Source organism: Necator americanus, chromosome II (genome assembly GCF_031761385.1).
Source record: "Necator americanus strain Aroian chromosome II, whole genome shotgun sequence".
NCBI lineage: Eukaryota > Metazoa > Nematoda > Chromadorea > Rhabditida > Ancylostomatidae > Necator > Necator americanus.
In genome coordinates this window covers 21483262-21499671 of record NC_087372.1, presented here as the reverse complement: position 1 = coordinate 21499671, position 16410 = coordinate 21483262, and the positions used below count along the sequence as shown (strand labels likewise).

Here is a 16410-nt window from a genome sequence, read left to right as displayed (position 1 = left end):
TCCGCTTCAAACACTCCTCTCATACCAATATAATATATATACAATTTAAAGGCATTACTCGAGGTATGGGTTTTCCTACTGTTTCCCCCAACAGTTATCAGAGAACGATGTTTAGCATAAAATGACGTAAACGACATTATCGTATTGATAGAAATAACGTTCCACGTCAGATTATATAAACTGTTGGCAACTATCTAAGCAGCCGTTTGCATGGGTGTTTCCACTTTTTGAAGGAGGCATGTTACCAAACTGAGGCAGACATGCAAGGAGATAGACACTTAGACTCATAGAGGTGTAACATGCAGCAGATGCACGACCACACGAAGGTATTGCGCGATTACTGCACTACTGTACACCAATTCCACGCCGTTGGACTCGTGTCACCCAATTTTATAGCCTTGTGGCGTCGGTGCATCAGTTCAACGCCGTGGAACCTCTCGCACTCCATTTTGAAGCTTTCTGGCGTCCGCGCACCAGTTCGACGCCGTGGGACCCGTCGTCTTTTTGGAGTTTCGTGACTGATACACACACACGTGATAGAATAGTAAATGGTCATGATCAATACAAAAATTTATAATGCTTAGAATTTTTATTTTGATGGCAGCTTAATTTTCTAGAATAGTTAAAATTTCTAATTATCCAAGTGCATTTGAAACAATCTGTTTTCGTTTCATAACATTCACAACTTTTACGTTATTTATTTACCAGTCTGAACGTCCGGCTAAAGCCGGACTTCAAAACCTTGTACATAACACGCGCCAAAGAGATTCCTCGATAATTCCTAGGGTCCGTGACGGATAACTTCTTGTGGAGGGGAATTATGTTAGTGTGTCTCCACGAGTAAGGCATCTTTCGTCTATTCATATTGTACCGAGGATTTCACGAATCTCTGACGGAGGAAGATATTTCAACATTTCTAATCCCGTTGTCTTTACCAGATTTCCCATCTTTAGGATGTGGTCCAGAACCTCCGACTTGGTCGGTGCTTTCATGTTAACCGCACATTTCGGTCTATCTACGTGCTCGAGTTCAGGAACTGACAGCACTTGCCGGTTCAGCAGGGTCTTGAAGTGGTAGTTCCAGATTGGAAGGGTTGGTTCACCGATAGTCACTCCGTTCAGTGTTGAGAACTCGAATAACATCTTTTCATTTTGCCGCTATACTGTTTTACAAAGCATAGGCTTTCCGCGGGTTTGTGTCCTTCCGCACCTTTTCAAACTCTTTCGCTCCTGACGTCCGTTCGTTTTCGCTGTCTTTTTGCAGCGACGCAACTTCGTTCTCAGACGCTTTTTCTGGCTGAAATCACTAGTGCCACGGGAGGCGCTTGAAGAGGCAATTATACGTGGGTTTTGTTTCCGCAAATCCAAAGGCAAAGTTCTTCCTCGGCAATAGACCCAGAAGCGTTTCCTTTGTAGCGTCCTGGATCTACCTTGTGAAGTAATCCCCATCGCTGAGTTTCAGTTTTTTCCCGGTCCGACCTCCAACATGAATAGACACACGTTGGCGGAACTTCGTTCTGCATCTTTTAGACCTGCCGTGTCAATTTTCGGTTGGAGAGGAACTCCTCGGTTTCTCTTGTGGAACCGTATCTTGAAGCTGAGAAGAACTGGGCAGTGGTTAGAGTCGTCCCAAGCAGCTCTAGATTTTCGTATGCCTGAGTGAGGAATGTTCCTTGTCAGAACGTAGTCGAGGTGAAGTTAAAGTGTCCTCATCTTCCGCTTGCGCTGCTCTTCAGGCGTTAAAAGGGCTGACCTCTGGATGAAACCATTTTCCTAGCACATCAGTTTGTTGTTCAAGCCCCATCTTCGCATTTGCGTCGATTCCGACAACGATGACCTGCTGGCTTGGTATTTTAGACATCAACACATCGATTTCATCATAGAAGACGTCCTTACTATTGTCCTCAGCGGTCTCAGCGGGTGCGTTTGCACCTACAATCCAGAGTTTACGTCCTCTGCGATCCCGCAGTCGCACGAAGGTGCATTTAGACGATCTTCAGCGACATTTCTCCACCAACTTGTGGTAAATGCTCCTTACCGCCATCGAGCAGCCACGTACTTTAATTTTATCAGCATCGCCGCAGTCTATGGTGTAGCAATCAGACTCGTATACGCGGCATTAGGCATACGCGGTTCAGGTACTCCATTTATGCTCAAAAGAGCCAGAGTTTGCGTTGCTCAAAAGAGCATAAATGGAGTATCAGAACCCATCCGTTCCTCATGACGAATATCGCTTTGTCCATGTTCACCTGAAGTCCGATCCTTCTAAGCATTTTGCCAAATTCGACCAGCATCTGTTTTTCTTCGTTGATGCTTTATCTTTTCAGAATGATGTTATTAGTGAAACGAAGACGTGTACTGCCGATCACCAATTCTCACTCCTATCTTTCATGTATTCAATGTAATTCCAATCTTAGCTTTATGTTCTTGAGAATGGCACTGAATATTTTATGAAGTTGGTTTCCAACTCACAAGAAATCTCTAAGTATAGTAGCAAGACCTTGGTTGTCCAAAGCTTCCATGATCTCAACTGAATGGACACATTATTTAACTGAAAAAAAAGTTAGACCCATAGGCATTTTGCAGTCTTGGGATATTTCTGTTAATTTTAAAACGGTATGCACGGGTCAATCGTGTTGAATCCACTTTGAAATCTTACTTACTCACATAGCTGTCATTCATGTAGTGCTTCTTCAATTCTTTTTAGAATTACTCTAATAAGGAGCTTGTAGATGACAGACAACAAATAGATTACGCAGTAGTTACCGACTTCGTGTGAATTCTTGATTTCTTAATGATTTTCTTAATGATTTCTTACGCAACAGGTCAGTGTTACTGGTCTCCCATTACATAAGAACATTGCTTGCTGACAGGTAAAGAGTGAAGAGCCTCGCCATGTGTGTTGATGAGAACTGGCGGTAGGTACTTCAGATGTTCAGGCTTCAGATGGCCTCATGCGGGGACAGGGTAAAGTGCGATTCTCGACCGAAATGGCTTATCGCTCTTCGTATTCGAAGAGAAGTTGGGACTCTCGAAGAGGCATGTTCCCTAAGTCTACCTTCCAAAGGGTTGCTGTGGGTGTAGCTCAGTCGGTAAGAGATACGTCTCAATCGGCGTGATCGACGGTTCGCGACCGCGCTAGCGCCAACCAAGCCTTTCCCCTCTCCGAGGTTCGATAAATTGGCAATAGACTTGTGTGGAAGGATAAAAATCTTGACGTGACACATTGACTCGCCCCGCTAGCCCAGACCTCGTACCTCATTGTATGGCTACCCATACGTTTGTAAACCCTGATTCTTAATTGAAGTCGAACGCGTTGGCGCATCCCCATGGGGACTGATTAACGCCAGACATATATCTCTTTCCATCATCCACAAGTTAGAGTGCAGCTCTGCGTTTCTTTTTTGCTGAGGCTTTCACTGAAGACTTGTGTGGAAGGATAAAATGAGACAAAAAGAATGGATGGGCGCCGTAGCTGATTATTCCATAGATGATCGTAAGCACGGACATATTACATCTGCGTACTAATCGACTACGGAATCGCTTAATTCAGAGTAGAGAAGGCCATCCAGGAATTAAATAAAAACAAATTAAAAAAAAATGAAATCATGCTATATAATAACGGCTTAGTTGCGCGCGCGCGCGCGTGTGTGTGTGTGTGTGTGTGTGTGTGTGTGTGTGTGTGTGTGTGTGTGTGTGTTGTGTGTTGTGTGTGTGTGTGTGTGTGTGTGTGTGTGTGTGTGTGTGTGTGTGTGTGTGTGTGTGTGTGTGTGTGTGTGTGTGTGTGTGTGTGTGTGTGTGTGTGTGTGTGTGTGTGTGTGTGTGTGTGTGTGTGTGTGTGTGTGTGTGTGTGTGTGTGTGTGTGTGTGTGTGTGTGTGTGTGTGTGTGTGTGTGTGTGTGTGTGTGTGTGTGTGTGTGTGTGTGTGTGTGTGTGTGTGTGTGTGTGTGTGTGTGTGTGTGTGTGTGTGTGTGTGTGTGTGTGTGTGTGTGTGTGTGTGTGTGTGTGTGTGTGTGTGTGTGTGTGTGTGTGTGTGTGTGTGTGTGTGTGTGTGTGTGTGTGTGTGTGTGTGTGTGTGTGTGTGTGTGTGTGTGTGTGTGTGTGTGTGTGTGTGTGTGTGTGTGTGTGTGTGTGTGTGTGTGTGTGTGTGTGTGTGTGTGTGTGTGTGTGTGTGTGTGTGTGTGTGTGTGTGTGTGTGTGTGTGTGTGTGTGTGTGTGTGTGTGTGTGTGTGTGTGTGTGTGTGTGTGTGTGTGTGTGTGTGTGTGTGTGTGTGTGTGTGTGTGTGTGTGTGTGTGTGTGTGTGTGTGTGTGTGTGTGTGTGTGTGTGTGTGTGTGTGTGTGTGTGTGTGTGTGTGTGTGTGTGTGTGTGTGTGTGTGTGTGTGTGTGTGTGTGTGTGTGTGTGTGTGTGTGTGTGTGTGTGTGTGTGTGTGTGTGTGTGTGTGTGTGTGTGTGTGTGTGTGTGTGTGTGTGTGTGTGTGTGTGTGTGTGTGTGTGTGTGTGTGTGTGTGTGTGTGTGTGTGTGTGTGTGTGTGTGTGTGTGTGTGTGTGTGTGTGTTAATACTGAAGTTTTACTTTTGTTGCACTATTCTAGATATTCAAAGCGGTGCGAATTTCAATAAATACAGCCATGTAATATACACTTCCCTAATCAACTGCCGAATATTTTCACTGTAACATATGGGCTCTTTATTTCAGAAATATGCGACAAAAAAATCAGGAAAACTCCGTTTATTTCTGGTAAAACTACTTATTAGTTAGTCACACAAAAATTGCGGATACAAAAGCCATTTTGAAAGAAGCTGTTCTTTGTTAAGCGTACATGTGTGGAACAGATTCTTAACAGTCGAATCAAGGTTCTTCTGGGCTAAGAAGCAGTCGAGTGGGTTCTGTTTCAGAACCTATAGAACATCTAGGAAGCGATGGCGAATGCTCGTTTTGTTCTTCCGTGAAATCGTACAAAAGTGACAAACACGGGGTCTTTGGCCTTTCACCCATTCCTTCTCCAACTGCTGTAACTACGACGCGTGGAATCTCCGAAATCGTCGAACTGAAAATTCAACATTTCATTTCTCACTACAGTGCAGTAATGCTATGAAGAAGCAATTTAACCCAAATAACTGCAGTTGTGTGCAACTATGAAAAAAGTGCGGAGAAGTTAAATGCTGAGGAAGTCGTCACACCTGACCGTCCCTCTCCGTTGTTGGATCAGGGCAGGACTGCTTCTCCATGCACGCATCTCACCTCCATTCGTTCGTAATAGCCATGCTGTCACCTGGAAGTTTCAATGCTATTGAGGACATCCGGAACTATTTTCACACTATGTACGCACAATTATGTACATCCGCTTATATAAGACTCAAGTCCGAGCGACTAAATTGACGTACCAGAATAAATCAGAATAAATGATTTGTTCAAGAAAAAGTCCTAGCTCATTCAAGTATGAGTATCTGAGCATTTGAAAGTAAGTTAGTTAGTAAAGCTGTCAATTAATTAGTTATTAGTAATTAATTAAACTATCGGATTTCATGAGAAAATATCATATCTTCTTCAGAAGATGGCTCGTGTTCGGATTTTGGAGAGTTGCTTTAAACTTCTTTATTTAAGCAAAAATAAGATACGAAGCAGAAGGAATCAAAAATGATCAATTAGAAATGAAATCAATTGTCATCATTTTGCTTATATTTTATATATTTTAGGAACCGTCGGCATCTAGGGCTAGTAAGATCATATTTTAGCACTGGCATTTTAAATAGTGTAGTAGGTAATGACTTAAGAGAGTAATGCATTAGAAAACATTCGACAATCAAATTACAGGAAAAACTCATCATTTGTTACAAAAAAGTAAAAATGTACATATAACATGTTCACATGTTATGTTGCTAACTTTACAGTTGAGGCGGTATAGCGCAGTCGGTAAGAGGTTCCGCTGTGACAGCCCTTTCATTCCTTCGGGGTCGATAAACTGGTACCAGGGACAGAGACACTGGGAGGACAGAAACACTGACTGGTACCATCGACAAACCCCCGCAGGTCGCTACGTTTGTAAACATCGAGCGATTTTGAATTGAAGTCGAACGCGTACACGCATCCGGTACTGATCAGCCCCTACACCTCTACCAACTTTAAATGCATCACTCCACGAATTTGAAGTGGTAATGGTTTCAGCCGGGTAATAGCTATACGGGGTCGTGAACTGTGGGAAGAGGGTGATTCCGTTCATTTCCCACTGTATCAGTACAAATGGACGACACCGAAACGCTGTTTCTTACGACGGCTTCTGTTGCATTGCGCAACCATTACGCCCTGCCTACGATTCGTCGAAAATTCTATTCGGACAAATCGCAGCCGGGGCGGGGAACAAACGCTGCCCATTGCAGCAGAAGCCATCGTAAGAAAACAGCGTTCGTTCTCTGGTCCGTTTACACAACGGTCGTCTGTTTACACTGATATAGGGTGAGATGAACAGAATCTCACTCTTTCCCACATGCGACCCCGTATAGGCATTACCCGCCTGGAACACCTACCACCTCTGATTCGTGGGGTGATGCCTTTAATTTTACCGTTTTAGAAAATATAAAACTCCGTAAGAATTGCACCGGAATCTGCAGTGTGTGCCCGGTATTGGTCAACCGAAAGGGACCAATCGTGCTCCACGATAACGCTCGGCCAAACATCTCACAATCGAGCCTGCAGAAGTTGAACGAATTGGGACGTGACTCCCCATTCACCATACTCTCGGACTTCTAGCCAATGGATTACCACTTTTTCAAGCATCTCACAAACCTTCTTCGCGAGGAACGCTTTAGGAACCGAGAGGATGCCGAAACGGCCTTTAACGACTTTGTTGCGTGTAGAACTCTAGAATTTTACTGTACTGGAATGAATACATTTGTTTCTCTTTGGCAAAAGCGTATTGATTATAATGGTTTTTATTTCGACTAACAATGTTCTGTTAAAGCAGAGATATGCTTCTTTTGGGACGGGTGTGGTGTAGCGGTTAGAAGTTCCGCTTCCTGCACGATCAATCGGAGGTTTGAATCCTAGTGCTCACCAAGCATTTCATCCGTCAGGGGTCGGTAAATTGGTACCAGACTTGTCTGGGAGGATAAAAACACTGACTTGGCACATCGGCTAGTCACCGCAAGAAACCTCAAACGATTCTGAATTGAAGAGAACGTGGGGCGCATCCCAAGCGGTATGCTTCTTTTAAATTGAAGATTAAAACTGCAAGAACTTTCTTGACAACCTTATAACTGCAACAATGATACGGTCTTCCATTTTTACTGGGGATTCTTACCAGAAGGCAGAAAACCAAACGTAGTACTTGTTGTCTTATATTACAGAACAATAATATGTAATAATAATTATTAATAATATGTTATAATAATATAATAGTTTTCGTGTTATTCAACTTAGCAATCTTTCAACCGCTACTTTAGTTTTCGCCTTCATGAGTCGTCGTCTTTGTCTTTCTTGCAGATCGAGCTCCTCACGAAAACGCATGGCATCAAGCAGAGCATCCATCTGGAAATATCCGTAGAAACAGCGCAAGGTATTCGTGACATGCAGAAATTTGTTTTTCAAAGGTCCTCGCTGATGCTTGTCAATTCCCTAAAATTCACTTGAATCGTAGATGAAGATCTTTTTATCGATCTTATCATCAGAAGAAGTATGAGTAGTGAGAACATGAGGAGAATAGAAATAGTGTACGCCACTCGTCCAAAGTCAGGATCATCGAGGATGTATCCTAACCGCGTTTGTGCTTCACGTCGAGATGTCGCCAACCTGTAATAAGACTAGAAGAGTGTAAACTGCATTACCCTATACATATACACTATGACTTGCTAACATAACATGTTAATTTTTTTTATATTGAATGGATTAGCTCATTGACAACGAATCAACAGGATGTTGTAGTAAATTTCAAACTAACGCCTTACTCAATTTCTGAGTTATGATGGAGAAACGATCAATGATTACTAAGAAGTCAAACTGCACATCCAGATTTCTAGCCTTCTCATGAGGTTGAAAATGAAATGGTCGTTCAAATGAAATTCTCTGATGCAATGAAATTTCCCCTACGGCTCGTCGCGATGTTACAAACAAGATTTGATTCCCATTTCGGAGAGGTTTCTGTTGGGCCATTTTGAACCTGTCGTTGATGATCCAAAGATGGTCTAACTTGTTATGATTAACGCAGAAAGTCTCTTCCTGTCTCGTTCACTTGCAGACCTCTTTCAAAGTTGGCTTTTGCAGCAAACCTCTAGTTCAGATCGTCATTTGTTTGAAATAATCGATCTTCACTTTTAAATTCGTGTTGACGACGATGTGCACTCAACCAACAGCCGCATATCTTTAGGAACAGATGTTCAATGGGGCGACTTCATCTTATTTCTATCAGTTTGACAACCCTGCATTTCATTGTTGATCTTGCATCATCAAATCTTCGATGGTCGCTCTTGATAAAAACGGATGTGCCTTTTATACAAGCATTTTGCAGCATTGTAGAACTTCCCTGTTTCGGATTCGCTTAGAAGGTTTCTTCAACTTCGTCTTCCCCGACGCTTATGTACAATGTCTTTCGGAGCAAGAAAGTCCTTCTCATTTTTCGAGTGAGATTAAACTCACAGATGGCCTTTTGTGCTCTACAGATAGTGTCAAGATGTGCGCACGCAAGGTTCGAAGTCGCATTTCGAAATTCATTCTCAGGTCAAACATAAGTCACTTTTGTTCAGTGCGTAGACCCGCTTGCAAAGTAGGCCTTGCTACGTGGGTTCGGATTACCTGCGGAGATCCTTCAAACGTCTGTAAAAGGTGAAATAGTGGTAAAACCAACGCCTTTTTTTCGGCCGGCACATTTTGCAGTAAAATTTTATCCGTTAACAGTTAAAAAACGTTTAGCTGGCCCATTTTCTGTTCATTTATTTCATTGTTTCTAAAAATGTGTACTTGGACGCTATTGTAACAGGGTGGCTACCACAAGAAATCTTTCCCTGAGGTGAATTAATGAGCATCAGCTACACTCACAAAGTATGTAATTAGTATCCAATTGGAATTGTTCTCGGAATACGCATCAAAACAAAAAAAAAATTGCGAGAAGCAAAATGGACTCACTGGAATCCGCAGTTGTCCTGAGCTTTCCGCATACAGTTGCACGCCTCTATGATGTCAAACGTCATGAACTGAAGCTTCACACCAGCGAGATTCTGGAGTCGGCCTCCTGCGTTTACTTTTCACTTCAACAAATACACCTGTTATTCTAAAGAGACCTCATGTATGGCTGTCTAGTGCGAGTAATTGATTTGAAAAGATCACGGGCATATGGAATATGCGATTCTCGTGAACCATAAAGATCTATTCAATTTTGAGATGTTTCCCGTCATTCCGATGACCAGAATTCTTCCAGCACCAAATTGATTTAATTGAATGGGATTATTTCGAAAAAGATGAAAATAGAGTCTTAAATCTTCTAAGAGCATTTCCGTTGTAACATCACACGGGTAAACGCCCAAGATAATGTTTGGTGTAATGTTAATGGTACAATGTTTCAACGTTAGCAGTAGAAGCTAAAGCAGGATGTATAGGAGTTTTAGCTCTTGCGTGTAAGCTTGAGTGCATATAAACAAATGCATGTGTACTTTTGGGCGTCTTGGATGTAGACATTCCTCGCGTCAGCGATGTGATCCAGTTCGTGTCACGGGATGCATCCGATCAACAATGTGAGGTAGTACTCATGTTTTGCCATGTCTAGCAAGATATAAAAAGTGCCGCCGGAAGCTGCTGTGACACAGCCAGCCGTAGTAGCAACAGCCAGCATAGCGGAAGAAAAGGGTAACGATGGAAAACTTTTTAAGACCATCATTTCGTTCGAGTAAAATGACTTTTAGCATATCTCCGAAAGGTTAATATGGAATTTTTCCAGGTATACGCCTTACACGCAACACTTTTCTATAAACAAATAGCGCTTAACTTACTTAGGAATGAAGCTGTGCATAGATAAGATGCGTTGAAGGCAGCGTATAACGAAATTGGCGTAATACGGTCCTTCAAGGAGAACGTAGAGTTCGGGAAAAGAATGCGGAAACGACGCGGCTTCTTTCATCCTCCGGTAATCGTCGTAAAGAAAACGGCGTAGTTCATTCGAAGAACGGACGCGCATCTCTGCACACGCTTCGGTTCCTTCAGCAGCCTACTTTTTGGTTCTACTTGAATTGGGGAGGCCTCTTTGGTTTTCACGCGCCATGTAGGCGCCGCGTTGCAACTGATTTCTTAGGAAAAGACGCAGTTTTCGCGTCCTTTTCTTACGGCAATTGATGAAGATGGGCTGGGCCGTGTTCATTTCCGTTCTCCCTGGGTTCTCGCGATACGTCAGTTTCGTGATGCGATACTTTTAGAACTCATTAATATCCTTATTAATACCAAGGAGATGAGCTGCACTGGACCATAAGAGGGTTGATAGACTGGAATTCCTAGCTCTCCAGCACGAATATACATACCGTTTAAAGTGGCAAAGAAAGCAGTATACGAAGGATATGAGGTAACGTGAGAAAAAAGACCATCTTTATGATAAACATTTCACATTTTTGTAACGAAGCAAATAAGCGGAGGATGTTTCTTTTCAGATTCTATATGTACTCTATATTCATGTCTATACACTATTTTGTTCAATACAATGCTGAAAGAAACAGCTGTACAGCAGTGGGATATCTCTACATGTACTCGTATTTAAAGAAAAGGAACGAAAGCAAGAAGTGAAGATAAAGAATTTCGCGGAAGAAAATACATTAGACCAAGTCTATCGAGATTTACTATGCTACTTATTCATTCACATATATTGACTCTATGCTTCATTCTTAGCTAAGAACACTGCTCCTTGTTTGTCATATACGCAACGAGACGAAGAGTATGAATAGGGCGACAGCGATCCACACTAAAGTCAATTTGTGTTGAAAATGATTTGTGCAAAGTGTTACTAGATTACCCTAACATATGCACGCAGCTCTGAAGCTCTAGTGGGAAAGTTAGAGGTATGTAGCTATGACCCATCGCTTCCATTTCGGTTTTTAGTCCAAAGTGATAAGATGACTAGAACGTGAAGGTGATACAGAAATATTTCTGGGTTTCCTACGAACAGTATTTTGGCACAGAAAGAGAATTGAGAGAAGTCCCTGCTCAAAACGAATAGTTTCTAAATGTAGCACCTAAGCAATAGTAAGATGTACGGCTGTTGCCTTGGTGATTTCAAGAATTGCTTAATCCTCCAGTGGGGATAGAAAGAAAAGCGACAGACGGAGAGCGTGAGCAAGCGCGGAGCAGTTTTCCCAATTCGAATAAAAGTAGAGAGGTCACAAATTTGCGCAATAGATCTGTCTGAAAATTCAGTATCATAAATCATGTCAATCATATCATATTGTAGCATAAAAATTGTAACAGTAGAAAATTGAAAATTGGGGTAAAATATGCAAGGAACAATTTAAACAGGAGTTTAGACTTTCTTAGATAGACTTTAGAGTGAATTCTTCTCAGATTTATTTATTGCTGGAGAACTAGAAAATCGCTTGTAACCGTAAACATAAAGATTAGGGCTTCGCTTGATGACGAACGAATTTTGCAGAGGTTCGAATGTGACCGTCAACGCTGAAGAGAGACTTGTCTCAAAGTAAAATTCTAAATTGTAGTTTGGACGAATTTCAATCAAATTGTGATATTGAGGTGTTAAACTTTCAGTGACATATGAATTCTCTTCGTTTGGTTCCCTCCTCGGAACTAATCACTGCAAAAAAGAAAATCAAAACTCCGCACTCACGGTATTTAGCTAGTCATGAAGTGAATTTTTTACTTGCGCTGGGACCTCCCTGCCGAAAAATCCTCTGCTTTTTATTGTTTTTATTTACTTTGTACCACTATGAACGTGCAGCTATTCCGGGCACCGGACTTCTTTTTGTGCACCCTTCGTCCCCCTTCACTAATTAATAGAAATCAAATGTAGTGGCATTTTCCGAAAAATTAAATTTGTATTTTTTCTAACGACGCTTCTTTCGTTTTAGAAACTTAATCATTCGCGAAATGATCATTAATTGAAGTGATGTTTTCATGGTCCTCTTTCTGAATGCGTCAGTACTACATTTGGAGACTATCAAAATTGATCTTACACGTACATATACACCTTCGATACCATAACAGTTTGGAAACATAGTTCGAAGCATGAGTTATCCTTCGTTTTCTCCTCATCAGTTAGAACATAGAAGAGTGTTAGAATAATGTGCTATCATGAAGTGACGTGACGTGTGAAATATAAAGAGCAAGAAGAGAGGACGTCCGTGGAGCTTCTGGCATGCTGTAGAGATGTCTCGGTCCCCGCGTTCAACCCGTTAATTATCTTGTTTTCATCATCAACAAGTATTCATCTGAAAGAAAAGTGCGTGGTTTCGGAGCAATTAACAGTCAACTATCAGAAGTTCAAAACGTTTGACAGCATTTAGTGTATTAGAGTGAACCGCCGTCGCATGCTGTGTGAAGTAGGGTCAAAAGGAGCTGAAGCTCAGTGCAGTTCGGCGCGGTTAAAGGCCTCACCCCACGAATCTGAGGTGGTACGGATTTCAGGTGGAGTATTCGTATACGGGACCGTAGATTATGGAGAGGAGGGTGTCCATTTGTCCATACCGTCCGTTTCTTCCTAACTGCCGTAAAAAACGGCCCGGAAGATACAGCGTCGGGCGTTCCGGCGCGCTACTTCCTACAAGGAGTTCGATTGGAGCGCGCCAGCCTTATGCACGTGCCGCAACTGCAGGGCCGTTTTTTACGGCAGTTAGGAAGAAACGGACGGTATGGACAAATGGACACCCTCCTCTCCATAATCTACGGTCTCGTATACGAATACTCCACCTGAAATCCGCAACCCCTCACATTCGTGATGTGATGCTTTTAAGCGGCTGAACTTGAAAGGGCGCCGTGGAACGAGCGTTGGCACCAATTTGGCTCTACCGCTTCATTCACTCAGAGAAGAACGAGGAGTAGAGCCATTGAGGATTTCATGTCGATTCCAATCGCCCGCTCAATCGCACGGATGTAGTTCCTTTTGAATCGAATAAATATAATCTTATATCTTGTGACCGTGGTCATAACTATTTTCCGATTTCATGGCGGGACAAAGGGTCTCTAGGTTGTTCTCGGTGAAATATGGACATGAACATGGTTTTATCGATTATTACACAAACTTATCCTTCATTGGTCATTCTCGCCGCCGAGGGAGAGCGCAAAATTTTCTTTTGGCGCGATAGCGGAGCGGAGCAGAGTTGATAGCAATGCTGCAACAAACAACTTGTTCACGAAAATTCAATTACTAAAGTTTGGAAAACACCCATTTCAAAGCAAAAGAGTTTGCTCAGACGAATAGGCGAATTACTGCTGTATGGTGTAGCACTTTTTTTGGGCTTTCAAAAAGTTTTTTAATCAAAAAGAATTTTTGGAAGGGTTGTTCTCATACTAGTTAATGGCGGAGATTATTTTTATGTGTGATATTGCTTTACAAAAATATCCAAAACAATGGGCTTGGTTCAACTTAGGTTTGTTCTATTGGTCCCAGATGAGCTCAACGGTGTCAGAGCGAGGGGCCTACACATGGAAGGAGAAAAAGGTTTTTCTGTTAGGCTTCCAGTAAAATTAAAAGCCAAGGGAGGTGGCATATTTTATAAAATACAAATTTAGCTATGGTAGCATAAATCTAGTCCTAGAACAGTCCTGATACAGCTTATGCTAGCCACCTATGCTTTCGACGGATGAACAGTACAGTACATAGACTTTTTCACGTTGGGATCCAGCTCAACACCACCCTCTTGCCGGAAACCAATTAGCAAGCACCAAGAATGAAATGAATTTTAGCAGCCTTTAGGGTTTACGACCTTTTGACACCTATCAGTTCTGAACTTTTAAAAATTGTCTACATGATGTTGTAACGAGAATCACGCATTTAAAGCGGAAACAGGTGGTTAGATAAGTAGATTTATTACAGTTGCAAGCCACCTGTTTAACATTTCTAGCATCCTCTCGAATTTTCGCGTCGTCTCTGTTCCAGTATAGATCCCCGGCTTTCATCGTCTAAGGGTTTCTTGAAGAGAATGACTTTATCGATTTTTAATCGGTTCGATTGTTTTAGAACTGCATTTCCCTTGTGGTTTATTTTCTTCTACAGTCCGGTTAAAGGCATCATCTCACGAATCTGAGGTGGTACGGATTTCAGGTGGAGAGTTCCTGTACGGGGTCGCAGATTATGGAGAGGAGGGTGATTCCGTCCATTTCTTCCTAATTGCTGTAAAAAACGGCCGTGAAGATGCGGCGCGTGCACAAGGCTGGCGCGTTCTAATCGAACTCGCTGTGGAAAATAGCGCGCCGGAACGCCCGAAGCCGTATCTTCCGGGCTTTTTTACGGAAATTAGGAAGAAGTGGACGGGATCACCCTTCTTTCTATAATCTACGACTCCGTATAGACATAACGCACTTGAAATCCGCACCATTCGTAAGGTAATGCCTTCAACAACGCGACATCCTCTATAGCAACACCCACAACATTACAGATCAGCTGTTGACTAGCTCTTTAATTGTTCCATTCAATCTAAGCCAGAGCGGCCATGCCGAACAAGCAGTGATTACATCCATTTTTTCTATCATTGATGTCAAACCTTTTCTCCAAACGGAACATTCGAAAGTAGCAAAATGTAGAAGATCCCACAGAAAATGCGATTGCCTTTTGGTGCAATTCCTTACATATAAAGCAAACCGGATGAGTTGAGTTCGCTTCACCTCGTCAGCGATTTATTGAGTTTAAGCCACTGCGGTTTTCGCTCAGCTAGTCGGAGACCTGGGAATGTAAACTACTGGAATTTGTCGTTGATGAATAGCAGTGCTCTTAGGCCTTTTTTCTTTGCTCTTATTTAAAGGCATCACCCCACGAATCTGAGGTGGTACGGATTTCAGGTGGAGTATTCATATATCGTTGATTGATTATTGTTGATTAAGCAGAGAGAGGTGATTCCGCTCATTTCTTCCTAATTGCCGTAAAAAACGGCCCGGAAGATAGGGCTTCGAGCGTTCCTGCGCGCTATTTTCTACAAGGAGTTCGATTGGAGCGCGCCAGCCTTGTGCACACGCCGCATCTTCCGGGCCGTTTTTTTTACGCCAATTAGCAAGAAATGGACGGAATCACCCACTCCATAATCTACGATCCCGTATACGAATATACCTGGAATCCGTACCACCTCAGATTCGTGGGGTCATGTCTTTAAGTCGAATAAGTCGCATCGTAAGGCTTGACACCACATATGAAAGAGCAAAAGTAAAAATGTGCTTTTCTTCGCTCGTCGATGTATTTATCTGGTGCGAAAAAAAGTGATTTTTCAAGAAACTTCATGCCACTATGGTGAGGGATAATACCAAACATGCCATCAAAAAGACCAGCTGCAAAACCACTTATTTCTGTTCAAATCTCTGGTAAACAAAGAATCAGCTACGAGTGTTTAATACTACAATTTGTATAATTACAAGTAGTTTTAGATTTTAAGTCGAAATGCAGCCTAATTTGTACTGTCTTTGGGTCTGAAGTTGCGAGACACAATTGCAAATAACAACGGATGTTTTTAACAACACATAATGGGAAATATTTGAGAAGCGCTTGAAAGTGTATGGATGAAGTGGTGAAGCGCGGGTGCTTAGCCCGACATATGTGTTCATATGAACACTAGGCAAACCTCTCAACTGTAAAGATGCTATCATTTGGTTGAGCGGCACTGAGTTCATAAAAAGGTGTTGATGATGAAAACGTAGGTGATTTGACGTTTCAAATGATTTCGAGTTCGATGACGCATGTTGAGTTATGTTTTTGTTGCCTCCCACCTGCAACAGCCGCTCGAATCCACTGTAAAGTAGCCGCTACCCCTGCTCTAGATGCAGACTAACGATTTCGAGGGCCAAGTTCATAGTAACCATTGCGGCTACTCACTTCATTATGTTCCCTCTTATTTTTGCATCTCCTCTCTTTGCACGTGCACGCCCTCGTTCATACTTTACCCAGAACGATTACTGCTGCGGTACCATTGCTTAGATTTTCACGTCTTCAAAAATGGACAGCGAACTTATGTTGTCAGAATGATCATCATTGCTACACTTGATACCCTTTTCACAATTTCGTGGGCTCAATTCTTTGCAAACACTGCTGTAACAAAGGCCTCTCCCCCGCAATATCGACTCCTTCCGTTATGCTTTGCCGAATTTATAGCACTTCTCCTGTGCGAATTACTGATCTTCCATTTGCTTCACGAGCTTCTCTACATCCGCTCCATTTGTAAATTAATGACGCCCTTTTTGAAACGATCAACGACACGAATCACATTCAAACGAGTTAGGCACGAATACTAT

General features: G+C 42.5%; 1 protein-coding gene across 1 annotated transcript; it reads right to left on the bottom strand.

Moving 5' to 3' along the window:
* Positions 1-860: 860 nt before the first annotated feature.
* Positions 861-9179, bottom strand: RB195_018896 (uncharacterized protein; the record flags this gene model as incomplete). Its single annotated transcript, XM_064186521.1, has 8 exons — positions 861-1157; positions 1210-1296; positions 1753-1931; positions 4899-5047; positions 5181-5272; positions 7435-7524; positions 7623-7785; positions 9115-9179. 8 exons carry the CDS (start codon positions 9177-9179, stop codon positions 861-863), a joined length of 1122 nt encoding a protein of 373 aa, XP_064042402.1.
* Positions 9180-16410: the final 7231 nt, after the last annotated feature.